We start from the raw sequence: 26820 nt of genomic DNA on the forward strand, positions 1-26820 counted from the left end.
GTGATTTGAATAATTATTTCATTATATATTACAATGTAGTAATAGTAATACCAAGAGCCCCGTGGCTTAGAGTGGTAAAGCTGCAGTACTGCAGTCGGAGCCCTCTGCTCACGAACTGAGTTCGATCCCAGTGGAAGCTGGGTTCAGGTAGCTGTCTCCAGGTTGACTTAGCCTTCTATCCTTCTGAGGTCGAGGTCGGTAAAATGAGGACCCAGCTTGCGTAGATGACTGGGGAAGACGATGGCAAACCACCCCGTAAAAAGCCTGCCGTGAAAACGCTGTGAAAGCAACGTCACCCCAGAGTCGGAAACGACTGGTGCTCGCACAGGGGGCCTTTCTTATCTACACTGAAGGAGCCCTGTGGCGCAGAGTGGTAAAGCTGCAGTACTGCAGTTGGAGCCCTCTGCTGACGAACAGAGTTCGATCCCAGCGATAGCTGGTTCAGGTAGCCGGCTCCAGGTTGACTCAGCCTTCCATCTTTCTGAAGTCGGTCAAATGAGTCCCCAGCTTGCTGGGGGGAAAGTGTAGATGACCGGGGAAGGCCATGGCAAACCACCCTGTAAAAAGTCTGCCGTGAAAACGTTGTGAAAGCAACATCATCCCAGAGTCAAAAACGACTGGTGCTTGCACAAGGAACTACATACCTTTAGTAATAATAATAATAAGAAGAAGACATTGGATTTATATCCTGCCCTCCACTCAAAATCTCAGAGTGGCTCACAATCTCCATCATCTTCCTCCCCCACAACAGATACCCTGTGAGGTGGGTGGGGCTGAGAGAGCGCTCCCAAAAGCTGCCCTTTCAAGGACAACTCTGTGAGAGCTATGGCTGTCCAAGGCTGCAAGTAGAGGAGTGGGGAATCAGACCGGTTCACCCAGATAAGAGTTTTTGAACCTAAGAAGAAGACCGTAGATGTATACCCTGCCCTTCTCTCTGAATCAGTCTCAGAGCAGCTTACAATCTCCTTTATCTTCCTTCCCCCACAGCAGAGACCCTGTGAGGTGGGTGGGGCTGAGAGGGCTCTCCCAGCAGCTGCCCTTTGAAGGACAGAGACTGAGAGCGGCTCACAATCTCCTATATCTTCACCCCCCACAACAAACACCCTGTGACGTGGGTGGGGCTGAGAGGACTCTCAAAGCAGCTGCCCTTTCAAGGACTAGCTGTGCTAGAGCTATGGCTGACTCAAGGCCATTCCAGCAGGTGCAAGTGGAGGAGTGGGGATCAAACCCAGTTCTCCCAGATAAGAGTTTGCACACTTAAACACTACACCAAACTGGCTATCACAGAAGCTGCCCTTTCAAGGACAGTGTGAGGGCTATGGCTGACCCAAGGCCATTCCAGCAGCTGCAAGTGGAGGAGTGTGGAATCAAGCCCGGTTCTCCCAGATAAGAGTCCACACACTTAACCACTACACCAAACTGGCTCTCCCAGGAGCTGCCCTTTCAAGGACAACCTCTGCCAGAGCTATGGCTGACCCAAAGCCATTCCAGCAGCTGCAAGTGGAGGAGTGGGGAATCAAACCCGGTTCTCCGAGATAAGAGTCCACACACTTAACCACTACACCAAACTGGCTCTCACAGAAGCTGCCCTTTCAAGGACAATGTGGTTGCTATGGCTGACCCAAGGCCATTCCAGCAGCTGCAAGTGGAGGAGTGGGGAATCAAACCCGGTTCTCCCGGATAAGAGTCTGCACACCTCACCACTACACTAAACTGACTCTCCCAGCAGCTGCCCTTTCAAGGACAATATGAGGGCTATGGCTGACACAAGGCCATTCCAGCAGCTGCAAGTGGAGGGGTGGGGAATCAAACCCGTTTCTCCCGGATAAGAGTCTGCACACTTAACCACTACACCAAACTGGCTCTCCCAGGAGCTGCCCTTTCAAGGACAACCTCTACCAGAGCTATGGCTGACCCAAGACCATTCCAGCAGGTTCAAGTGGAGGAGTGGGGAATCAAACCCGGTTCTCCCAGATAAGAGTCTGCACACTTAACCACCACACCAAAATAAAGTGCACAATTGTATCATCCCAAAACCATTACCCCCACCCCACCCCGCCCCTGGTCCATGGAAAAATTGTCTTCCACAAAACCGGTCCCTTGTGCCAAAAGTTTGGGGACCACAGCTGTAAGAACTTACAGGGCTTTTAGTTCAGGGCCTAGTTTAAGCTCCAGGAGGGTTGGCTACATCAGGGGTGTGTCGCCTAATATGCAAAGGAGCTCAAAAAAAGCCTGGCCTTAGAGGACAGCAAGAGTTACCATGACCCTGCCAGCCCAGGCCAGCCCGATCTCATTGGATCTCAGATGCTAAGTAGGGTCAACTCTGGTACTAGCGCTTGGATGGGAGACTTCCTTGGAATACCAGCAGTCAGGACAGCTGGGGCAGGCTTTATTTAGCCACCCTTCTGGATTTTACCAGGCAAACCACCCCGTAAAAAGTCTGCCGTGAAAACGTTGTGAAAGCAACGTCACCCCAGAGTCAACAACTGGTGACCTTTCCTTTCCTAAGAGTCCCATGGCACAGTGTTAAAGCTGCAGTACTGCAGTCCTAAGCTCTGCTCACGACCTGAGTTTGATCCCGGCAGAAGCTGGGTTCAGGTAACTGGCTCAAGCTTGTCATCCTTCCATCCTTCCGAGGTTGGTAAAATGAGTACCCATTTTGCTGGGGGGAAAGTGTAGATGACTGAGGAAGTCAATGGCAAACCACCCCGTAAAAAGTCTGCCGTGAAAACGTTGTGAAAGCAACGTCACCCCAGAGTCAGAAACGACTGGTGCTTGCACAGGGGACCTTTCCTTTCCTAAGAGTCCCGTGGCACAGTGTTAAAGCTGCAGTACTGCAGTCCTAAGCTCTGCTCACGACCTGAGTTCGATCCCAGCGGAAGCTGGGTTCAGGTAACTGGCTCAAGGTTGTCATCCTTCCATCCTTCTGAGGTCGGTCAAATGAGTCCCCAGCTTGCTGGGGGGAAAGTGTAAAAGACTGGGGGAGGCAATGGCAAACCATCCCGTAAAAAGTCTGCCGTGAAAACGTTGTGAAAGCAACATCACCTCAGAGTCGGAAACAACTGGTGCTTGCACAGGGGACCTTTCCTTTCCTTTCCTCAATATCCTCCAGACACCCAGTAGGGGGTCAGTCACCAGAGGTCGCCCTGAGTTCTAGGTGCACGCACACGCTCACACGTGCACACACAAATGCACATAAAAATACAAAAACACTAAGAAAAAGAGCAGGAGTCCAGGAGCATCTAAAAGACTAGCACAATTTGTGGCAGGGGAGGAGTTTTCTGAGTCGCTTCTTCAGATCCCTCCTTCAGATTCATTTCTTCACCTCTGAAGAAGCAAGCCATGACACACTAAACACTCCTTCCTTGCCCCAAATTGTGTTAGTCTTTCCGGCCCTATTGGACACTTGCTGTTTTTTGCTGCCGCAGACAGACTAACACATCTGCCTCTCTTGATTTATCCTCGTAGCCTTGGTTTCCCCCCTCAGCTGACATTTTGTTCAACATCTTTATCAACGATTTGGATGAAGGAATGCAGGGGATGCTTATTAAATTTGCCGATGATACAAAATTGGGAGGGGTTGCAAACACAGAAGACAGAAACAGGATATGGGATGACCTTGACAGGCTGGAAAACTGGGCTAAAATCAATAAAATGAATTTTAACAGGGATAAATGTCAAGTTCTGCATTTAGGTAGGAAAAATCCAATGCATGGTTATAGGATGGGGGAGACTTGTCTTAGCAGTAGTATGTGCGAAAAGGATCTAGGGGTCTTAGTGGACCATACGCTGAACATGAGTCAACAGTGTGATGAGGTGGCTAAAATGGCAAATACAATTTTGGGCTGTATCATCAGAAGTATAGTGTCCAGATCACGTGATGTGATGGTATTGCTTTACTCTGCTCTGGTAAGACCTCACCTTGAGTATTGTGTTTAGTTCTGGGCACCACATTTTAAGAAGGATATGGACAAGCTGAAACAGATCCAGAGGAGGGTGACGAAGATGGTGAGGTGTCTGGAGACCAAGTCCTATGAAGAAAGGTTGAAGGAGCTGGGAATGTTTAGCCTGGAGAGGAGGTGGCTGAGAGGTGATAGGATCACCATCTTCAAGTACTTGAAGGGCTGTCATATAGAGAATGGTGTGGAATTGTTTTCTGTGGCTCTGGAAGGTCGGACCAGAACCAATGGGTTGAAATTAAATCAAAAGAGTTCTCAGCTCAACATTAGGAAGAACTTCCTGACTGCTAGAGTGGTTCCTCAGTGGAACAGGCTTCCTCCTTGGGAGGTGGTGGGCTCTCCTTCCTTGAAGGTTTTTAAACAGAGGCTAGATAGCCATCTGACAGCAATGAGGATCCTGTGAATTTAGGGGGAGGTGTTTGTGAGTTGCCTGCATTGTGCAGGGGGTTGGACTAGATGCCCCTGGAGATACCTTCCAACTATGATTCTAACAGGGTTCCTCCTCCGGAGGTGGTGGGCTCTCCTTCCTTGGAAGTTTTTCAACAGATGCTAGATGGCCATCTGACAGCAATGAGGATCCTGTGAATTTAGGGGGAGGTATTTGTAGGTTTCCTGCATTGTGCAGGGGGTTGGACTAGATGACCCTCCTCTATGATTCTATGACATCTCCTTTTCTCTGTATTTGGTAGGCACGACTCCAAGGAAATCGTGTGTGAGAAGGATGCGCCCCCCAAGAACCGGTGCTACATCCGGTACCTTCACCTCTTCTCCACCAAGAAGTATAAGGTGACATTGACGGTCACGAACGCCCTTGGCAGAAACTCCACCACCATCTCCTTCGATGAATTTGCAATAGGTAAATTCCGGGATGAGCTCCATTGAACATATAAACATATGAAGCTGCCTTATACTGAATCAGACCCCCCTTGGTCCCTCAAAGTCAGTATTGTCTACTTAGACTGGCAGCGGCTCTCCAGGGTCTCAAGCTATTTGCCTGGATCCTTTTTTAGTTGGAGATGTTGGGGATTGAACCTGGGACCTTCTGCTTATCAAGCAGTTGCTCTACCACTGAGCCACCATCCCTCCCCTGTTCCCTCCAGTTTGGTGTACTGTGCACCAGAGAAACAGAAGGTGAAGCCAGTTTGATGTAGTGGTTAAGTGTGCGGACTCTTATCTGGGAGAACCGGGTTTGATTCCCCACTCCTCCACTTGCACCTGCCAGCATGGCCTTGGGTCAGGCATAGCTCTGGCAGAGGTTGTCCTTGAAAGGGCAGCTGCTGTGAAAGCCCTCTCCAGCCCCACCCGCCTCGCAGGGTGTCTGTTGTGGGGGAGGAAGGGCAAGGAGATTGTGAATCTCTCTGAGAGTCTTCGGAATGGAGGGAGGGATACAAATCCAATAGCTTCATCCACCTCACAGGGTGTCTGTTGTGGGGTAGGAAGGGAAAGGAGATTGTGAGCCGCTCTGAGACTCTTCGGAGTGGAGGGTGGGATATAAATCCAATATCTTCATCTACCTCACAGGGTGTCTGTTGTGGGGGAGGAAGGGAAAGGAGATTGTGAGCCGCTCTGAGACTCTTTGGAGTGGAGGGCGGGATATAAATCCAATATCTTCATCTACCTCACAGGGTGTCTGTTGTGGGGCAGGAAGGGAAAGGAGATTGTGAGCCGCTCTGAAACTCTTCAGAGTGGAGGGCGGGATATAAATCCAATATCTTCATCTACCTCACAGGGTGTCTGTTGTGGGGGAGGAAGGTAAGGGAGATTGTGAGCCTCTCTGAGACTCTTAGAAGTGGAGGACAGGATATAAATCCAATATCTTCATCTACCTCACAGGGTGTCTGTTGTGGGGGAGGAAGGGAAAGGAGATTGTGAGCCGCTCTGAAACTCTTCGGAGTGGAGGGCGGGATATAAATCTAATATCTTCATCTACCTCACAGGGTGTCTGTTGTGGGGGAGGAAGGGAAAGGAGATTGTGAGCTGCTCTGAGATTCTTCGGAGTGGAGGGCGGGATATAAATCCAGTATCTTCATCTACCTCACAGGGTGTCTGTTGTGGGGGAGGAAGGGAAAGGAGATTGTGAGCCTCTCTGAGACTCTTCGAAGTGGAAGCTGGGATGTAAATCCAATATCTTCTTCTTCCCCTATTCTCCCTTCCCCTATTCTCCCTTCCCCTATTCTGGCGACTGGGTCTCTCATGGACTGAGAAGGTGGTCCGGGAAGTCAGAGACAGGAGATCGTTGCCCTGGCTGGCGGTACAGGGGTGTTGTTGAAAAGAGACCATGCAATCAGCCCTAGGATGTTGAGTGCTCCCAGATCTGTATAGAAAAGAAGAGACTCACGGCTGGTTCTTGAGTGGGGGAGGGATCTGTGAAGGGGCCTGGGGGTGGAATTCTTCCTCCAGGACAGAGATACAGAAGCTAAAAACTGTGGCATGGGCGAATCTTCCCGTTCCCCCCAGCATATACTTCCCCTCACACCACGCAGCTTACAATCCTTCATGACAAGAAAGCCACTTAGAGGGCTTTTAAAAAGGTAAAGGTGCAAGCACCAAGGCGTTACCGATCCATGGGGTGACGTCACGTCATGACGTTTTCACAGCAGACTTTTTACGGGGTGGTTTGCCGTTGCCTTCCCCAGTCCTCTACACTTTACTCCCTCCCCCCCAGCAAGCTTGGTACTCATTTTACTGTAGAACATACACAAAAATATATTTTAAAACATATTGTCTGAATATCAGACTACATAAAATTTACCAACCTATACAATTTCACATTTGATGTATTTCTAATCACCGCAACGACCATACGTGTTTCGGCCCCAAGGGCCTTCTTCAGCGATCAATATATTAAAAACGTACAAAGACCAGGAATGAAATTATAGAAAGCCAGGGGATTCTATATGATGTGCGGTTGCTTAAAATTATATAAAGTAAATCATATCTGAGTAGTCGAGAAGACTTCACCCACACATCAGAATATTCACCTCATGGTTCTCTGGTGCAGAGTATCCTATATCACTGGATGTGAGTTAACACCATCAAAACCTGCTAAGTAACTTTTGATGGTGTTACCTCACATCCGGTGATATTGGATACTCTACACCAGAGAACCAGAAGGCGAATATTCTGATGTGTGGGTGAAGTCTTCTGGACTACTTAGATATGATTTACTTTATATAATTTTAAGTAACCATACATCATGTAAGAAATTACACCTGGCTTTCTGTCATTTCATTCCTGGTCTTTGTACATTTTTAATATATTGACCACGGAGGAAGGCCTTTAGGGGCCGAAACGCATTTGGTCATTGTGATTCGAAATCCACCAAATGTAGATGTGAAGTCGTATAGGTTGGTAAATTTTATGCCGTCTGCTCTTCAGACAATATGTTTTAAAAATTCATTTTGGGGTATGTTCTGTATTAAATGCTGGACGTTTTACGACTTGTGGTATAGCTAGCTCGATCCCCCCATGACGCTGTGTAGATTTGGGTTGAGTTTTGACCCTTCCCCCCTTTCTTTACTCATTTTACCGACCTCAGAAGGATGGAAGGCTAAGTCAACCTCAAGCCAGCTGCCTGAACCCAGCTTCCGCTGGGATCAGCGGCGGCTTGAGGCAGAACACCGCCTTAGGCAAGATACCCCGCCCCCTCCGAAAGCGGTGAGCAGCAGCTGCGCACTTTTGCCGCGGAACGCGGTGTTAGGCTACCCTAGCTCCACCCCTGTGTCTGATGCAGCCGGGAGAGAGAAAGGAGCTGCTTCCACCGGTACTTCTGCCAGTACTGGGAGGGAGGGCCATTCCAGCGCAAGGCTTTACTTCCAAGTAAACACGGCTGGGATCAAGCTATCCTGTACAATAACATCATTTGGGTTGAATAAAGACGCTGAATGGTGGTTAGCCTAGCTTCACCGAAGAGGTTGGAGTGGAGCCGGCTCAAGGGCTGGATTGTAGACCAGCAGGGCTCACAGGTTTTAAGACATTTGCCCTGGGTTGGTTCTGAAGGATCCTGTCCTAGGAGACAGAACCAGATTCCTCCTTATTGCCTGTCCTTTTCCTGAAAGACATCTGGCCAAGGCCCTAGGATGAGTGTAGGGGAAAGGCCGCCCAGGGCTAACTCTCTGTTGTAGTCACTAGTCACAGCTCTGGCAATCAGTCTCCCCCCCGCACCTTAAGAAGTCCTTTCCTGGATCAGACCAGTGGTCCATGTAATCCAGCATCCCATCTCACACAGTAGCCAACCAGTTCCTCTGGAGGGCCAACAACAGGGCAGAGAGGCCGAGGCCTTTCAATGAGAAGAACATCAGAAGAGCCCTGCTGAGTCAGACCAGGGAGGGTCCATCTAGTCCAGCCTCCTGTCTCACACAGGGGCCAGCCAGTTCCTCTGGAGGGCCAACAACAGGGCAGAGAGGCCGAGGCCTTCCCCTGAAAAGAACATCTGAAGAGCCTTGTTGGATCAGATCTGGGAGGGTCCATCTAGTCCAGCCTCCTGTCTCACACAGTGGCCAGCCAGTTCCTCTGGAGGGCCCGCAACAGGGCAGAGAGGCCGAGGCCTTCCCCTGAGAAGAACATCAGAAGAGCCCTGCTGGGTCAGACCAGTGAGGGCCCATCTAGTCCAGACTCCTGTCTCACACAGTGGCCAGCCTGTTCCTCTGAAGGGCCAGCAACAGGGCAGAGAGGCTGAGGCCTTCCCCTGAAAAGAACATCTGAAGAGCCCTGCTGGGTCAGACCAGGGAGGGTCCATCTAGTCAAGCATCTTGTCTCACACAGTTCTTCCGGAGAGCCAGCAACAGGGCAGAGAGGCTGAGGCCTTTGCCTGACGTTGCCTCCAGCTCTGGGATTCAAAGAACAAGTGCCTCTGCATGCAAGGTTTCCCCTCAGTCACCATGGCTAGTAGCCATTGATGGACGTGTCCTCTATGAATTTAAGCCCCCTTTAAAGCTGCTTTTTTCTGCGGCCATCACTGCATTTTTTGGCAGTGAACTCCACATTTTAATCATGCTCTGTGTAAAGTAGCATTTCCCTTTGTCCTTTTGTGGCTAAAAAGGCAAATGCAATTTTGGAATCAACAGAAGTATAGTGTCCAGATCACGTGATGTGATGGTATCGCTTTGCTTTGCTCTGGTAAGACCTCACCTGGAGTCTTGTGTTCAGTTTTGGGCACCGCAAGTTAAGAAGGATCTAGACAAGCTGGAAGGGGTCCGGGTGAGGGCGACGAAGATGGTGAGGGGTCTGGAGACCAAGTCCTATGAGGAAAGGTTGAAGGAGCTGGGGATGTTTAGCCCGGAGAGGAGGCGGCTGAGAGGTGATAGGATCACCATCTTCAAGTCTTTGAAGGGCTGTCCTATAGAGGATGGTGTGGAATTGTTTTCTGTGGCCCCAGAAGGTAGGACCAGAACCAATGGGTTGGAATTAAATCAAAAGAGTTTCCAGCACAACATTAGGAAGAACTTCTTGTCCGTTAGAGTGATTCCTCAGTGGAAGAGGCTTCCTCCTCGGGAGGTGGTGGGCTCTCCTTCCTTGGAGGTTTTTAAGCAGAGGCTAGATGGCCATCTGACAGCAAGGAGGATCCTGTGAATTTTGGAAGAACTTCTTGTCCGTTAGAGTGATTCCTCAGTGGAAGAGGCTTCCTCCTCGGGAGGTGGTGGGCTCTCCTTCCTTGGAGGTTTTTAAGCAGAGGCTAGATGGCCATCTGACAGCAAGGAGGATCCTGTGAATTTAGGGGGAGGTGTTTGTGAGTTTCCTGCATTGTGCAGGGGGTTGGACTAGATGACCCTGGAGGTCCCTTCCAACTCTAGCATTCTAAGAGTCTAAGAACTTCCTGACCATTAGAGTGATTCCTCAATGGAACAGGCTTCCTTGGGAGGTGGTGGGCTTGCTTTCCTTTGAGGTTTTTAAGCAAAGGCTAGATGACCATCTGACAGCAATGCTGATTCTGTGAATTACACAGATCATGAGAAGGAGGTCAGGAAAGGGGTGTGGAGAGGAGGTATTTGTGAATTTCCCGCATTGTGCAGGGGGCTGGTCTAGATGACCCTGGTGGTCCCTTCCAACTCTATGATTCTATCATCCTGAATTTACCACCCACTGGCTTCGTTGGATGCCCTCAAGTTCTAGTATTTGGGGAGAGGGCGAAAAAGTTTTCTTTGTCATCTCTCTCCACCCCGTGCAGAATTTTATAAACCTTGATGATGCCCCTACCCCCTTAGTCGTCTCTTTTCTGAACTGCAGACTCTTCAGTCTTTCCTCCTCAGGAAGGGACACCGACCCCCTCACCATCTCGGTTGCCCCCCTCTGTACCCTGCCAGCTCTGCAATATCTTTTTTGAAATATTTTGACCAGAACTGTACACAGGATTCCAAACGAGGCCGCACCATAGATCGCCCCGGGGCTCTTAGGAAAGGAAAGGTCCCCTGTGCAAGCACCAGTCATTTCCGACTCTAGGGTGACGTCGCATCACAACTTTTTCACAGCAGTCTCTTTACGGGGTGGTTTGCCATTGCCTTCCCCGGTCATCTACGCTTTCCCCCCAGCAAGCTGGGGACTCCTTTGACCGACCTCGGAAGGATGGAAGGCTGAGTGAACCTCAAGCCGGCTTCCTGAAAACCCAGTTTCCGCCGGGGATTGAACTCGGGTTGTGAGCAGCGAGTTCAGATCACAGTACTGCTGCTTCACCACTCTGCGCCACGGGGCCGCTAGATCTGCACAGGGGCATTACAGTATCGGCCGATTTGTTCCCAGTCCTTTTCCTAATAATCCCAAACATAAAGTTTGCCTTTTTCATGGCTGTTGACACTTTTCATTGAGCTTTCCACGGCAGCTCCAAGATCTTTCTCCCTCACACTCTCAGCAAGTTCAGACCCCACCAGCCTATACTTGAATCTGGGATTTCTCCACTCTACCTGGATGGCCCAAGCTCTGCTGATCTCATCAGATCTCGGAAACTAAGCACAGTCAGCACTGATCAGTACTCGGATGGAGAAAACCCCCCCTCCCAAAAAAGGGCTTTTTTTGAGCAGGAACGCACAGGAACACAGTTTCTCCTGGCTTGGTGTCAGGGGGTGCGGCCCAGGGGTGGAATTCTAGCAGGAGCTCCTTTGCATATAAGGCCACAACCCCCTGATGAAGAATTGCAGATTTATACCCCGCCCTTCTCTCTGAATCAGAGACTCAGAGCGGCTTACAATCTCCCATGTCTTCTCCCCCCACAACAGACACCCTGTGAGGCGGGTGGGGCTGAGAGGGCCCTCACAGCAGCTGCCCTTTCAAGGACAGGGACTCAGAGCGGCTCACAATCTTCTCTATCTTCTCCCGCCACAACAGACACCCTGTGAGGTGGGTGGAGCTGAGAGGGCTCTCACAGCAGCTGCCCTTCAAGGACAACTCCTGCCAGAGCTATGGCTGACCCAAGGCCATTCCAGCAACTGCAAGTGGAGGAGTGGGGAATCAAAGCCGGTTCTCCCAAATAAGAGAGCTATGGCTGACCCAAGGCCATTTCAGCAGCTGCAAGTGGAGGAGTGGGGAATCAAACCCAGCTCTCCCAGATAAGAGCCCGCACACTTAACCACTCTTAACCATCCCCACCTACCTCACAGGGTATCCGTTGTGGGGGGAACGTAAAGGAGATTGTGAGCCACTCTGAGTCTCTGATTCAGAAAGAAGGGTGGGGTATAAATCTGCAGTCTTCTTCTTCTTTTCTGTCCCGACAAACCTGCTCATTTAACTGTGCCTTCTGCACAGAAACGTTCACAGGTTCGGGAGGTGGGCAGGTAGACGGAATTGCAGGAAAAGAGCAGGTGAGTCCTTGAGCCAAATACCGCTTCTCTGAGGAGGCCCTTCCAGAGCAGACGAAGAAAGGGCAACTGGCCCAGCTATGCAAATAGCTGAAACTGGGAAGGGAAGTCAAAAGACAATTGGAAAGATAATGTGTGTGACAAGCCTCATGTCAGAGCTAGATTTGAGTCTGGGAACTTGTTAGACACAAGCCTCTGAAACTAGCCTCACATGCCAGCTCAGCGCAGCATTTATGGGCAGGGTTAGGCGCCTCTTTGCAGTGAAGTGTGCAAAATGAGCACAGACTCTCTACAACCAAGGGCTCCTCCTTTTCTCTGGGAGCAAGCTTGGGCTGCAGTTGAATCAGAAGCAATTAGACAGAAGTGAGCGGTAAAAGATCTAGCAACTGTGAAAGCCCATCTTTTTCAAGGGGATACTCTTCCTTCCTCTCCCTCCCTCTGGAAGAGCTAGGCTGGAACTAGCATCGGCTAAAAGGGAGGTGGCACCCAAGTAATCAGAGGGAGATGGAGATTGCAAAGGGCAGCTGTGAAGGAGCTAGAAAAGATCCTTAAGTGTAATATAAGAGAAGCCATGTTGGATCAGGCCAATGGCACATCCAGCCCGACACTCTGTGTCACACGGTGGCCATAAGAACCAGGTGCCATCAGGAGGTCCACCAGTGTTGCTAGAAGCCCCCTCAATGTGCCCCCCAAGCACCAAGAATACAGAGCATCACTTGCCCCAGACATAAGAACAGAAGAGAAGCCCTGTTGGATCAGGCCAATGGCCCCTCCAGTCCAATATTCTGTGTCACATAGTGGCCAAAAAACAAAACCCAGGTGCCATCAGGAGGTCCACCAGTGGGGCCAGGACACTAGAAGCCCTCCCACTGTGCCCCCCCAGCACCAAGAATACAGAGCATCACTGCCCCAGACAGAAAGTTCCATCAGTATGCTGTGGCTAATAGCCACCCATGGTCCTCTGCTCCAGATGTGTCTCCAATCCGCTCTTGAAACTGGCTATGCTTGCAGCCGCCACCACCTCCTGTGGCAGTGAATTCCACCTTTTGATTGAAGGACTTCCCTTTAATCACCCTTTGGGTGAAGAAGGACTTCCTTTTATCCGTTCTAACCCGACTGCTCAGCAATTTCATCGAATGCCCACGAGTTCTCGTATTGTGAGAAAGGGAGAAAAGGACTTCTTTCTCTGCTTTCTCCATCCCGTGCATAATCTTGTCAACCTCTATCATGTCACCCCGCAGTCGACGTTTCTCCAAGCTAAAGAGCCCCAAGCGTTTTAAACCTTTCTTTATTGGGAAAGTGTTCTGACCCTTTAAGCATTCTGGTTGCCCTTTGCTGGACTTTTTCCAATGCTATATCTTTTTTGAGGTTTGGTGACCAGAACTGCACACAGTACTCCAAATGAGCCCCATCAATCACACAGCGGCATTATGATAAGTGTAGGCCTGTGTCATTGGCGACCAAGATCAAGTTAATTCATGCCTTGGTATGCCCCATTACTGTGTGTGGGTGTGGAAGTGGACAATGAAGAAAGTGGATTTGTTGGAAATAAGAAAAAGAAGGTGATGATGATGGATTATTTATTTATTCATTCTTCGTACTTATATCCCGCCCTCCCCGCCGAAGCAGGCTCAGGGCAGCTAACAGCAGTTTAACATCAGACAATAAAAACAAGAAGCAAACAATTAAATCAATAACCCTTTCTCAATTAAACAATTAAAGCAATTTAAAGCAGTATTAAAAGTATTCGCTTCGGCGGGGGAGGGCGGGATATAAAAATAAAGTTATTATTATTATTATTAAAACAATTTTTGGTGCCAAAGTTGGTACAGTACGTTCAGCGGTGTCGGGCACCTACGTAGTTGGGCTGGAGGCCAGTCGAAATAGAGCTGTTTTGCAGGCTTTGCAGAACTGGGCAAGGTCCCGCAAGGCCCTTACCTCTTCTGGGAGTTGGTTCCACCAGTGGGGGGCCACAGTTGAGAAGGCTCTTTCTCTGGTAACCTTCAGTCTCGCCTCCCTCGGCCCGGGGATTGACAATAGATTCTGCGATCCAGATCTAAGTACCCTCTGGGGAACGTGGGGAGAGACAGTCCCTAAGGTAGACAGGTCCTCGGCCATATATCCCACCCTTCACTCTGAATCTCTGGGTGGTGTCAGACTGTGAAACTGACACGATTTTATTCCGTTCCAAAAAAATCCACTAAAGTGTGAAATGTTTCTGGGCAGTCAGACAGTGCTGCGGAAGTGGCAGGATCCTGGCAGCGGTCAGTGGTTCCCCATTCACACCGCTAGCCCGGCTTGACCACAGTCTCAATGCAGAATGGGTTGTCTTTTTTAAAAAGGTCGCGTGTGTGCGCTCAATCGGAGAAGTGCACCTGGGAGAGGGGTTGGGGGGGGGGGCGGGGAACCTGACCTTGCCTGAAACAGTTTGGTGCGATCACACAGTTCCTCCGCTTCTGAATCACCCCAGAGCATTCAGACAGCAGGGGGGGATGCTACCATGAAAATCCAGGTAGCTTTTTAATGCAAACGGGAGGCGGCTGGAGACAGGGTGAGTATGGGTGCAGCTTGGAGGACATGTGCTTGTGCGATCGTGCACTTTTAATCCAAATGGGAGGCAGGGCTAGGTCGGGACAAATCTCCTGTGTGAAACCACTCTACGAATCTCAGAGCAGCTCACAATCTCCTTTCCCTTCCTCCCCCACAACAAACACCCTGTGAGGTGATGGGGCCGAGAGAGCTCTGACAGAAGCTGTCCTTTCAAGGACAGCTCTGCAAGAGCTATGGCTAACCCAAGGTCACATCGGCAGGTTCATGTGGAGGAGTGGGGAATCCAACCAGATAATAGTCCAGGCACTTAACCACTAGACCAAACTGGCTCTCGCCAGTGGTGGTGGGAGGAGAATTGTATAGATACCGTGGACTCCCAAAAAGACAAATAGGTGAATTCTAGATCAAATCCAGCCTGAACTGTCCCTAGAAGCTCAAACGACCGGATTGAGATTATTGGACTTTAGTCACATTGTGAGAAGACAAGAGTCACAGGAAGAGACAGTCGAGCTTGGAAAAGTTGGAGGCAGCAGGGAAAAAAAAGATGGATGCAAGACCCGAGTGAAGCTGTTAACGACAGGATGTCTCGGAGAACGTTAATTCACAGGGTTGCCGTTAAGTCAAAAGGAGAAGAAATTGGATTTATATCCTGCCCTGCCCTCCGAAGAGTCTCAGAGCAGCTCACAATCTCCTTTCCCTTCCTCCCCCACAACAGACACACTGTGAGGTGAGTGAGGCTGAGAGAGATCTCCCAGAAGCTGCCCTTTCCAGGACAACCTTTGCCAGAGCTATGGCTGACCCAAGGCCATTCCAGCAGCTGCAAGTGGAGGAGTGGGGAATCAAACCCGGTTCTCCTAGATAAGAGTCCATGCACTTAACCACTATGGCTGACCCAAGGCCATTCCAGCAGCTGCAAGTGGAGGAGTGGGGAATCAAACCCGGTTCTCCCAGATAAGAGTCCATGCACTTAACCACTATGGCTGACCCAAGGCCATTCCAGCAGCTGCAAGTGGAGGAGTGGGGAATCAAACCCGGTTCTCCCAGATAAGAGTCTGTGCACTTAACCACTATGGCTGATCCAAGGCCATCCCAGCAGCTGCAAGTGGAGGGGTGGGGAATTAAACCCGGTTCTCCCAGATAAGAGTCTGCACACTTAACCACTATGGCTGACCCAAGGCCATCCCAGCAGCTGCAAGTGGAGGAGTGGGGAATCAAACCCAGTTCTCCCAGACAAGAGTCCGTACACTTAACCACTATGGCTGATCCAAGGCCATCCCAGCAGCTGCAAGTGGAGGGGTGGGGAATTAAACCCGGTTCTCCCAGATAAGAGTCCGTACACTTAACCACTATGGCTGACCCAAGGCCATCCCAGCAGCTGCAAGTGGAGGAATGGGGAATCAAACCCGGTTCTCCCAGATAAGAGTCTGCACACTTAACCACTATGGCTGACCCAAGGCCATCTCAGCAGGTGCAAGTGGAGGAGTGGGGAATCAAACCCGGTTCCCCCAGGTAAGAGTCCGTGCGCTTAACCACTGCACCAAACTGGCTCTACGCCAAACTGGATTAGGGCAACGTTTCAGACTCTTCAAGGGGATGTGGCCGCAGGGTTGTTGTGCGACTCGTTCCCAGCTCCCAGCGGTGAAGCCTTTGTGAGTGGCGCGTTGCAGAGAGGCAGGTGTGCCAGAGCTGGGGTAGGGCGGGGCCTTTTGCTGGATCCCGAGTTGCCTTTTTTGACAACTCTAATGGAGAACGCAGGCTTGACAGATGGTGTTTGCATTCTGGATGCAAAGGAGGAAGAAAACAACACATGCTCTCGGCGAGCCAGCACGCTCTGTCTCCAGCTTTTCTAATGGGGGCCTTGGGCAAATTATGGAACACCAGCACACAGCATTAAAAATGTAACATCCTGACAACACTAATTATTCTGTGTATCAGAAGCTGTCCAGGGCTGACACGGCTTTGTACGCGCCGTGAGATGTGCAGGCGATGAGGCTGGATTCGCCGGGGAAGGCGTCTGCATTTGGATACCTTGGTTTTTGCTGCCCTCTGCCTGGGGGGATGAAGGGCCTCTCTAGGAGCCACAGAGCTCAGCTCTGGAGGAAAGACCTTGGAGGAGAGCTGCTAGAAGGGAAGGGCAGCGCAGCACGGCTGAGTCTTGAGAGAAGAGAGGCAGTGTTACCCAGGGAGACGCCTGAAGACTGTTGACCGGAAAGGGTTTAAGGGAGGCTCAGCGGCAAATCATTTGCTCAGCATGCAGAAGGTCCCAGGTTCAATTCTTGGCATCTCCGGTTAAAAGGACCAAGGGAGCAGGTGAAGAAGAAGAAGAATTGCAGATTTATACCCCGCCCTTCTCTCTGAATCAGAGACTTACAATATCCTATATCTTCCTCCCCCCACAGCAGACACCCTGTGAGGTGGGTGGGGCTGAGAGAGCTCTCACAGCAGCTGCCCTTTCAAGGACAGCTCTGCCAGAGCTATGGCTGACCCAAGGCCATTCCAGCAGCTGCAAGTGGAGGAGTGGGGAATAAGAACATAAGAGAAGCCATGTTGGATCAGGCCAATGGCCCATCCAGTCCAACACTCTGTGTCACACAGTGGCCAATATATATACACACACACACATACATACATATAAACATATACACATACACACACACACAATGTCAAACATGCGGTTTCAATGACGAGTCGAAGTTGATACAAAACTACGTTTATTGATAAACCGATACTTCCAGCATAACAGATTCTTGCGAGTGAGGCTGCAAATACATTGATACAATACTTTAAAGGCTTACTTCAAAAGGATTCCAAAAGGTGGGGGCGAGGGATGGCTCTCGCACATAAACTATCATAAATGTCTACATTCTCATAGCGTTATCAGGACTCTGTCCTTGCTTTCCCCAGATGCGTCGCACTCCCTTTCAGGAATGTATGGGAAGGTGCTGATTACTTCTTCTCAAGTTAGTTTCGTTTCTCTCTATTCTACTTCACAAGAATAAAGCAAGAAGGGGGAGGGGAAAGATTAACAGAGCTAACAGACCTTGGTCCTCCAAGATACTTCACAGACCAGTGTTGTGGAGGAACCTAACACCCCTCCCTCCCCCCCCCCCCCCTGTAAAAAGCCTGCTGTGAAAACGTTGTGAAAGCAACATCACCCCAGAGTCGGAAACGACTGGTGCTTGCACAGGGGACCTTTCCTTTCCTTTCCCCGTTGTCTGCTTCACGTTAGGGTCAGGTGTGCTGCAAATGTTCTTTGCACAGGTAACATAGAGTGACGGCTCAGTGGTGCAGCAAAAGCTCCTAGGATCATCTCCTCGCATCTCCGGTTAAAAGGACCAGGGAGCAGGTGATGGGAAAGACCAGGGCGCTTTTTAGGGGGGGTAGCAGGAACTCCTTTGCATATTAGGCCACGCCCCCTGATGTAGCCGATCCTCCCAACAGCTGACAGGAGGCCCTGAAAGCTCCTGATTGACTGCATCGAGGGGGTGTGGCCTAATATGCAAAGGAGTTCCTGCTACAGAAAAAGACCTCTCTACCTGAGACTTTGGCAAACCTCTACCATGAGCAGACAGGATTGACCTTGATAGATCAGGTATCTTATAAGGCATCTTTAGGAGGGGTTCTTGGGTTGCTCTCCGGTGGGAGGACACCAGAGGAACAGCAGAGCTCTCCGGTGAAGGAAGCAGAAGTTCCAGCAGACACCGTAACCATCACCCCAAGCAGAAGGGCTAAACCAGGGGTGTCAAACGTTTGGGGGCCAAATCAGGCCCCCGGAGGGCTCCAATCAGGCCCCCGAGCAACTGGCTGTCATCCGCTTCCTTCTCCCTCTCTCTTGCTTCCTTCTGCATCTCAGCTTGCTTTGCCAGGCTTGCTCAATTGCACAGAAGAAGCTACAGAACAAAACCTCTATTTTCTACATTGGCTGAGGCTCCTCCCTTGGGGAGGAAGGGGGGGGAGAGCTTGCTTTGCCAGGCTCTCTCAATCCCACAGCAGAGCTACTGAGCCAAGCCTCTCTTCCTTCTGTTGGCTGAGGCTCCCCACCCCCCACAGTCATCTGGGGAAGGAAGGAAAGAAAGGGCCAGAGCTTCCTTTGCCCAGTTCCCTGGATTCCATTGGAGAAATACAAAGAAAGCGTCTTTAAGACCAATGAGTGCTAACAGTTTAAGCATGTTTTAAGTTTTTTTAAAATATATATATTTGTGTTTGTCTGTGTTCTTTATAAAGTTTATATCTCTGCTAAAAAGGTAAAGGCAGTCCCCTGTGCAAGCACCAGTCGTTTCCGACTCTGGGGTGATGTTGCTTTCACGTTTTCACGGCAGACTTTTTTACGGGGTGGTTTGCCATCGCCTTCCCCAGTCTTTTACGCTTTCCCCCGGCAAGCTGGGGACTCATTTGACCGACCTTGGAAGGATGGAAGGCTGAGTCAACCTCGAGCCGGCTACCTGAACCAGCTTCAGCTGGGATCGAACTCAGGTCATGAGCAGAGGGCTCCAACTGCAGCTTTACCACTCTGCGCCACGGGGCTATTTATATCTCTGCTACCTAATCTTAAATAGGAACATGCCTGGCCTGGCCCAGCATGGCCCATCCTAACCTGACATGTTCTGGCCCAACGAGGTCTCATTTACGTCAGATCCGGCCCTCATAACAAATGACCTCTAGGCCATCTAGCTCTGGTTAGAACTCACCTGGAGTCTTGTGTGCAGTTTTGGGCACCACATTTTAAAAAGGATATCAACAAGCTGGAACGGGTCCAGAGGAGGGCGAGGAAGATGGTGAGGGGTCTGGAGACCAAGTCCTATGAGGAAAGGTTGAAGGAGCTGGGGATGTTTAGCCTGGAGAGGAGGCGGCTGAGAGGTAGGGTTGCCAAGTCCAATTCAAGAAATATCTGGGGACTTTGGGGGTGGAGCCAGGAGACATTGGGGTGGAGCCAAGAGCAAGGGTGTGACAAGCGTAATTGAATTCCAAGGGAGTTCTGGCCACATTTAAAGGGACTGCACATCTTTTTAAATGCCTTCCTTTCATAGGAAATAATGAAGGATAGGGGCACCTTCTTTTGGGGCTCATAGAATTGGACCCCCTGGTCCAATCTTTTTGAAGCTTGGGAGGTATTTTGGGGAGAGGCACTAGATGCTATACTGAAAATTTGGTGCCTCTATCTCAAAAAACAGCCCCCCCAGAGCCCCCAATATCAGCGGCTCAATTCCCCATAATTCCCTATGGGAATCGTTCATGGTGGTGCATGATGGCTGTGGGGGTGGGGCTTCCCGCGCCGGCCAGCTGGCTGGGGGAGGGGGGAAGCCTGTAAAACCGGGGGATCCCCCTCTGGGACCTGGAGATTGGGAAGCCTACTGAGAGGTGTTAGGATCACCATCTTCAAGTACTTATAGAGAATGGTGTGGAATTGTTTTCTGTGGCCCCGGAAGGTAGGACCAGAACCAGTGGGTTGAAATTAAATCAAAAGAGTTTCTGGCTCAACATTAGGAAGAACTTCCTGACTGTTAGAGCGATTCCTCAGTGGAACAGGCTTCCTCCTGGGGAGGTGGTGGTCTCTCCTTCCTTGGAGGTTTTTCAACAGAGGCTAGATGGCCACCTGACAGCAATGAGGATCCTGTGAATTTAGGGGGAGGTGTTTGTGGGTTTCCTGCCTTGTGCAGGGGGTTGGACTAGATGACCCTAGAGATCCCTTCCAACTCTAGGATTCTTCATGAGGTGGTGGGCTCTCTTTCCTTGGAGGTTTTTAAACAGAAGCTAGATTGCCATCTGACAGCAACGAGGATCCTGTGAATTGAGGGGGAGGTGTTTGTGAGTTTCCTGCATTGTGCAGGGGGTTGGACTAGACGACCCTAGAGGTCCCTTCCAACTCTAGGATTCTATTAAGCCAATTCTTCCGCTCCAAATTGCCATCCTCTGCTCTGTGGTGCAGCTTTCCTGTGTGACATTTTTAAATTTTGTTTGGGGATTTATTTATTTTTTAATTCTGTCTTTCCTCCTTTTGCGGTGGATTTGAAAAAACACAAAATCCCACTCCCCCAGCGCGACCTTGCGGAACCGGACTTCCTCATTTGTGCACGGATGGGGTTTCTAGCACTCCCTCTGTCCCCAGCGAAGGTCCATCCCACCTATAAATTGGGAAATGGTGATCTAATCCCAGAGCAGAGGGGAACTGAGCCGTTCCGCGCCCAGCAAAGGTTGCGTTCGAGCAGCTGCTTAAAGGACATCTACAAAAAAGGCAGCCAGGAAAGAATTTTTATTTCTTTCTGTGCTATTTACATTTTTAAAAATTCTTCTCCGGCTGCCATTTATCTAGAGGTCCATTAAGTTGCTGGCGGCAACTTCCATATATTATGTAAAATATTTGTATACGTATCTTTTTCCCCCAAGAAGTACTTCTTTTCTCACCATACAAGAACTCGCGGGCACTTAATGAAACTGCCGAGCAGTCGGGTTAGAACGGATAAAAGGAAGTCCTTCTTCACCCAAAGGGTGATGAACACGTGGAATTCACTGCCACAGGAGGTGGCGGCGGCTACAAGCATAGACAGCTTCAAGAGGGGATTGGATAAACATCTGGAGCAGAGGTCCATCAGTGGCTATTAGACACACGTGGACTATTGCACCCTTCTTGAATCTTCGTTCGCGAAGCCAAGCCGAGAGAGAGAGAGATTGGTGTGGGGCAGTGATGCTCTGTATTCTCTTGGTGCTTGAGGGGGGCAGGGCAAGTGGGAGGACTTCTAGTGTCCTGGCCCCACTGATAGACCTTCTGATGGCACCTGGGGTTTATTGGCCATTGTGTGACACAGAGTATTGGACTGGATGGCCCATTGGCCTGATTCAACATGGCTTCTCTTATGTTCTTATGTGACACAGAGTGTTGGACTGGAGGGTCCATTGGCCTGATCCAACAGGGCTTCTCTTATGTGACACAGAGTGTTGGACAGGATGGGCCACTGGCCTGATCCAACAGGGCTTCTCTTATGTTCTTATGTGACACAGAGTATTGGACTGGATGGCCCATTGGCCTGATCCAACAGGGCTTCTCTTATGTGACACAGAGTGTTGGACAGGATGGGCCACTGGCCTGATCCAACAGGGCTTCTCTTATGTTCTTATGTGACACAGAGTGTTGGGCTGGATGGGCCATTGGCCTGATCCAACATGGCTTCTCTTCTGTTCTTATGTCTGGGGCAGTGATGTTCTGTTGTCTTGGTTGTTGGGGGGCAACAGTAGGAGGGCTTCCAGTGTCCTGGCCCCACTGATGGACCTCCTGATGACACCTGGGGTTTTTTTGGCCACTGTGGATTGGATGGGCCATTGGCCTGATCCAACAGGGCTCCTCTTGTGTTCTTATGTGCGAATCACTGCTCACAGTGAGCAGGGACTCACAAAAATTCCTCCCCTGCCACAGATTTTGTTAGCCTGTAAGCTGTTCCTGGTCTCCTACTCTTTTTGATCGCTACAGACAAAGCTGCCCATCTTGAAGAACATAGAGTTAGCCTCAGGAATCACTTGTGGGAAGGGCGGGATATAAATCTTAAATAAATAAATAAATTTTGTAGAAAAATAGGTGGTCGAGCTCATTAGCATAACTCATTAGCATATGCCCCCCCCCCCAAGCCAAAAGCTATCTGGTGCTAAAAAGGAGAACCCTGGGCGAGTGAGGCCTTTTTGGGCTGGCTAGAGATCCAGCCAGCCCAAGCAGGCCTCGTTCACCTGGGGCTCTCCTGGGCCACCCCCACCCCCCAGTCAAAAGGCCAGCAAGCCACCCACCACCCAAAATCACATCAGAAGTGGAGAAAGGGTGGTGTGGGCTTCTCCAGGGGCTAATGAGGGCTGCTGGGGGCGTGGCAAAGCCCTTGGTGGCTGGCTGGCTGCCCACTCTCCTAATCCAGGGATTTTTATGCAGCTGCACCTACTATTCAAGGGACAAGGTAGGTGGGGAGGAGGAGGGGAAACCCTCAGAAAGGTTCAGGAGCTGGGCTGCTGTGAGCGCCTACTGATTCTGAGGCCTGGTTAGCCTACAGGACTCATTGCTACAAGACGCGGGGATGGTCAGTATCATGCAAACCTGCAGAAGGGGCATCAGGACATTCATGGAGAGGCGGCCCAGAGGACTTTGGCGCAAGGGCTCCAGGGGTCCTCCCTGTTCTGAGGGATGTGTGGGGCGGGGGACAGGTGGTGGTGAAGCGACAAGCCCCAGAGAAGGGCTCTTGCCTTCGCATCCCGCTGGTAGCCATTCCATAACATCTGTCTGGTCACCGTGGGAAACCGGATGCAGGACCAGATGGACAGTTTGGTCTGATCCAGCAGTTGTTCCGCTCATCCGGCATCCTACGCCCATTCATATAAAGACACCCCTTCTCCAGCATCTGTTTTATCTCCCCCCCCCCCCGCCCTGTAGTTTCCACCGTGCTATCAGAGGCCTTTGCCCCAGTTAAATCGCTGCGGCTTCACAAAACTCGAAGTGGATTGACACCAGGGGAGGGGAAGTTGGCCGGAATGCGTTCTGCAAAACACCTGCAGAGCAAACGGCTGGAAAAAGTTGGCGTGCTCCATTGAGTCTTTCCCCCATCACTCCGTGTCCTGCGGAGCTGACAGTGAGCTGGATTCGAGAGTCATCGGGGTCCGTTCAGCTCCGCAAGCGCTTCGTTCCGCTGGAAGCCAAAATCCAGGAAACCTGCAGAGCCGGGATTGGATTTATGACTTTCCTGATGCTTTCGGAGGCCTTTTGAGTGGAAGCTGATGTCCACCCCAAAAGGTGGGTGTGGAGCAAGGGGGGGGGCTCCACAGTCATCTGGAGAAGCTCAGAGTTCCCCCTCACCCCCTTCTGACTCCCCCCTGCACAGCCATTGGAGGGACATTAGCCCTGATGCAAATGGGGCGCCCGGCCGCCTTTTTTGGGTTGGGTCAATCCCAATTGGATGTTACTCAGCTCCGGATGCTCCCTTGGACTCGCTCATGTGAGACGCCGGCTAGGGAACTGTGTCGGTCATAAAAACATAGAGCTCGAAGGGACCCCATTGGTCATCTAGCCGAAACACCTGCACAATGCAAGAAATTCATAGCTCCCCCCACCCCACTCCCTCAGTGACCCCACCACCACCACTACCCCTGTTCTGTGTCCAGGACAAAAGGAAGGGTCCCCTGTGCAAGCACCAGTCATTTCCAACTCTAGGGGGACATTACTTTCACAATGTTTTCACGGCAGACTTTTTACGGGGTGGTTTGCCATTGCCTTCCCCAGTCTTTTACACATTCCCACATGGGGTACTCATTTGACTGACCTCAGAAGGATGGAAGGCTGAGTCAACCTCGAGCTGGCTGCCTGAAAACCCAGCTTCCACCGGGGATCGAACTCAGGTCGTGAGCAGAGCTTAGGACTGTAGAACTGCAGCTTTAACACTCTGTGCCACGGGGCTCTTAGGAAAGGAAACATCCCCTGTGCAAGCACCATCGTTTCCAACTGGGGCAACGTTGCTTTCACAACATTTTCACGGCAGACTTTTGATGGGGTGCTTTGCCATAGCCTTCCCCAGTCATCTCACGTTCCCTCCAGCAAGCTGGGAACTCCTTTTACCAACCTCGAAAGGATGGAAGGCTGAGTCAACCTCGAGCTAGCTGCCTGAAAACCCAGCTTCCGCCAGGGATCGAACTCAGGTCGTGAGCAGAGCTTAGGACTGCAGCTTTCTCTGTGCCCCGGGGCTCTTTCTGTGTCCAGAGGAAGGCAAAGAAACCGCCAGGATCCTGGCACCAGTTTGGCCTGGAGGAAGAAGTGCATTGCCCTGAGCATATTAGAAAGGAATTGCTCCAACTCTCTGGATGTTTAGCTGAAACCTCTTTCGCTTCCTTCCTTGAGCGCGGTGGCTTGGCAACTGTGATCCATGCAACAGTAACTTTCCCTATGAAGAAAGGTTAAAACGCTTGGGGCTCTTTAGCTTGGAGAAACGTCAACTGCGGGTGACATGATAGAGGTTTGCAAGATTATGCATGGGATGGAGAAAGTAGAGAAAGAAGTCCTTTTCTCCCTTTCTCACAATACAAGAACTCGTGGGCATTGAAGGAAATTGCTGAGCAGTCAGGTTAACACAGATAAAAGGAAGTCCTTCTTCACCCAAAGGGTGATCAACATGTGGAATTCACTGCCACAGGAGGTGGTGGCGGCCACAAGCATAGCCACCTTCAAGAGGGGATTGGATAACAATATGGAGCAGAGGTCCATCAGTGGCTATTAGCCACAGTATATGTATGTGTGTGTGTGTATACACACACACATATATTGGCCACTGTGACAGAGTGTTGGACTGGATGGGCCATTGGCCTGATCAAACATGGCTTCTCTTATGTAACAGTCACCTCAAGATTGGACTATTGTAATGCCCTCTACATGGGGCTGCCCCTGTCTCAAATCCTAGTACAGAACACGGTAGCCAGGCTGCTTCTGGGGCTTCCCAAGTGGGAGCACATGCAGCCTGGGCTGCAGGAACTGCACTGGCTGCCAATAGTGTACCGGATTTGCCACAAGGTGCTGGTTATCACCTTTAAAGCCCTATATGGCCGAGGACCTGCTTACCTGAGGGACCGTCTGTCCCCACACGTTCCCCAGAGGGTACTTAGATCTGGGATGAAAAATCTACTATCGATCCCCGGGGCGAGGGAGGCTAGATTAAAGTCCACCAGAAAGCGGGGCCTTCTTGATCGCTGCCCCTTATTGGTGGAACCACCTGCCGGAAGAGGTTAGGGCCTTGTGGCACCTCACCCAATTCCGCAAGGCCTGTATTCCAGCAGGCCCTTAATGAATCTGGAATGACTGATACGGTGCAACTGATGTACATCTAATATACACTGAACGTCAACCGAAGTGAGATGATACCAAATATGATTAGCGCCAGATTCTTTTAACTGTTTTAATTGTTCAGTTTGTTTTAATTGCTTAATTGTACAACTGTTCTGATTTTACTGGTTGTGAGAAACCCTGAGCCTGCTTCGGCGGGGAGCGTGGGATATAAACCCAAGAAACCCATAAACCTATTTAATCGCAACCCATTGGTTCTGCCACCAGCTCTCCCAAGTAGCTGCAGCTGTTTCTTCCCTTCCCCGCTCTTGGAAGGAGCGTTGCCAGCTCTGGGTTGGGAAATCCCTGGAGATGTGGAGGTGAAGCCTGGGCAGAGAGAGGTATGGGGGGGAGGGGACTTTAGTGGGGTAGAACGTCACAAAGTCCACTCTCCAACGCAGCATTTCCCCCCCAAGGAAGTGATCTCAATCGCCCGCAGATCGGTTCTGATTCCAGGAGGTCTCCAGGCCTCACCTGGAGGCTGGCAACCCCGCTTGGAACACTGCAGCCACCAGGGACACTGGGAAATGTAGTTTGGCCTGTCCTTTGAGGGGGGTGATAATTCTTTAGTTGAGTTGCTGAGCAGTTGGGTTAAAATGGATAAAAGGAAGTACTTCTTCACCCAAAGGGTGATTAACATGTGGAATTCACTGCCACAGGAGGTGGTGGCAGCCACAAGTATAGACAGCTTCAAGAGGGGAGTGGGTAAATATATTGAGCAGAGGTCAACAGTGGCTATTGGGCTATTGGCCTGATCCAGCATGGCTTCTCTTATGTTCTTATATCTGGAGCACTGTTGCTCTGTATTCTTGGTGTTTGGGGGCAACACTGGGAGGGTGCTTCTGGAATTCTGGCCCCACTGATGGACCTCCTGATGGCTGCTGGATTTTGGCCGCTGTGTGACATAGAGTGTTGGATTGGATGGGCCATTGGTCTGATACAACATTGCTTCACTGATGCTCTTATGTCTGGGGCAGTGATGCTCTGTCTTCTTGGTGCTTGTGGGTGGGGGGCACAGTGGGAGGGCTTCTGGAGTTCTGGCCATGCTGGTGAACCTGGTGGCAGCTGCCAGCGTGGCCAGCTTCAAGAGGGGATTGGATCAACATCTGGAGCAGAGGTCCATCAGTGGCTATTAGCCACAATGTGTGTGTGTATATATACGTGCGTGTGTGTAAATGTATGTATGTATGTGTGTGTATATATATATACATACACACACATATTGGCCACTGTGTGACACAGAGTGCTGGACTGGATGGGCCATTGCCGTGATCCAACATGGCTTCTCTTATGTTCTTATGTGACTCAGAGTGTTGGACTGGATGGGCCATTGCCCTGATCCAACAGGGCTTCTCTTCTGTTCTTATGCGACACAGAGTGTTGGACTGGAGGGGCCATTGGCCTGATCCAACAGGGCTTCTCTTATGTTCTTATGTGACACAGAGTGTTGGACTGGATGGGCCATTGGCCTGATCCAACATGGCTTCTCTTATGTTCTTCTATGACACAGAGTGTTGGACTGGATGGGCCATTGGCCTGATCCAACATGGCTTCTCTTATGTGACACAGAGTGTTGGACTGAGTGGGCCACTGGCCTGATCCAACATGGCTTCTCTTATGTTCTTTTGTGAAACAGAGTGTTGGACAGGATGAGCCATTGGCCTGATCCAACATGGCTTCTCTTATGTTCTCA

General features: G+C 50.6%; 1 protein-coding gene across 1 annotated transcript in view; it reads left to right on the forward strand.

Annotated features, from left to right (window-relative positions):
- Window positions 1-26820, forward strand: part of CNTFR (ciliary neurotrophic factor receptor) — a 761181-nt gene that overhangs the window by 696711 nt on the left and 37650 nt on the right. Inside the window, exon 6 of the mRNA XM_060236258.1 lies at window positions 4649-4815. Coding sequence (XP_060092241.1) covers window positions 4649-4815 — 167 coding nt within the window. The remainder of the gene's footprint in view (window positions 1-4648; window positions 4816-26820) is intronic.

The sequence above is a fragment of the Heteronotia binoei genome, chromosome 4, assembly GCF_032191835.1.
Source record: "Heteronotia binoei isolate CCM8104 ecotype False Entrance Well chromosome 4, APGP_CSIRO_Hbin_v1, whole genome shotgun sequence".
In the NCBI taxonomy this organism is placed as follows: Eukaryota; Metazoa; Chordata; class Lepidosauria; order Squamata; family Gekkonidae; genus Heteronotia; species Heteronotia binoei.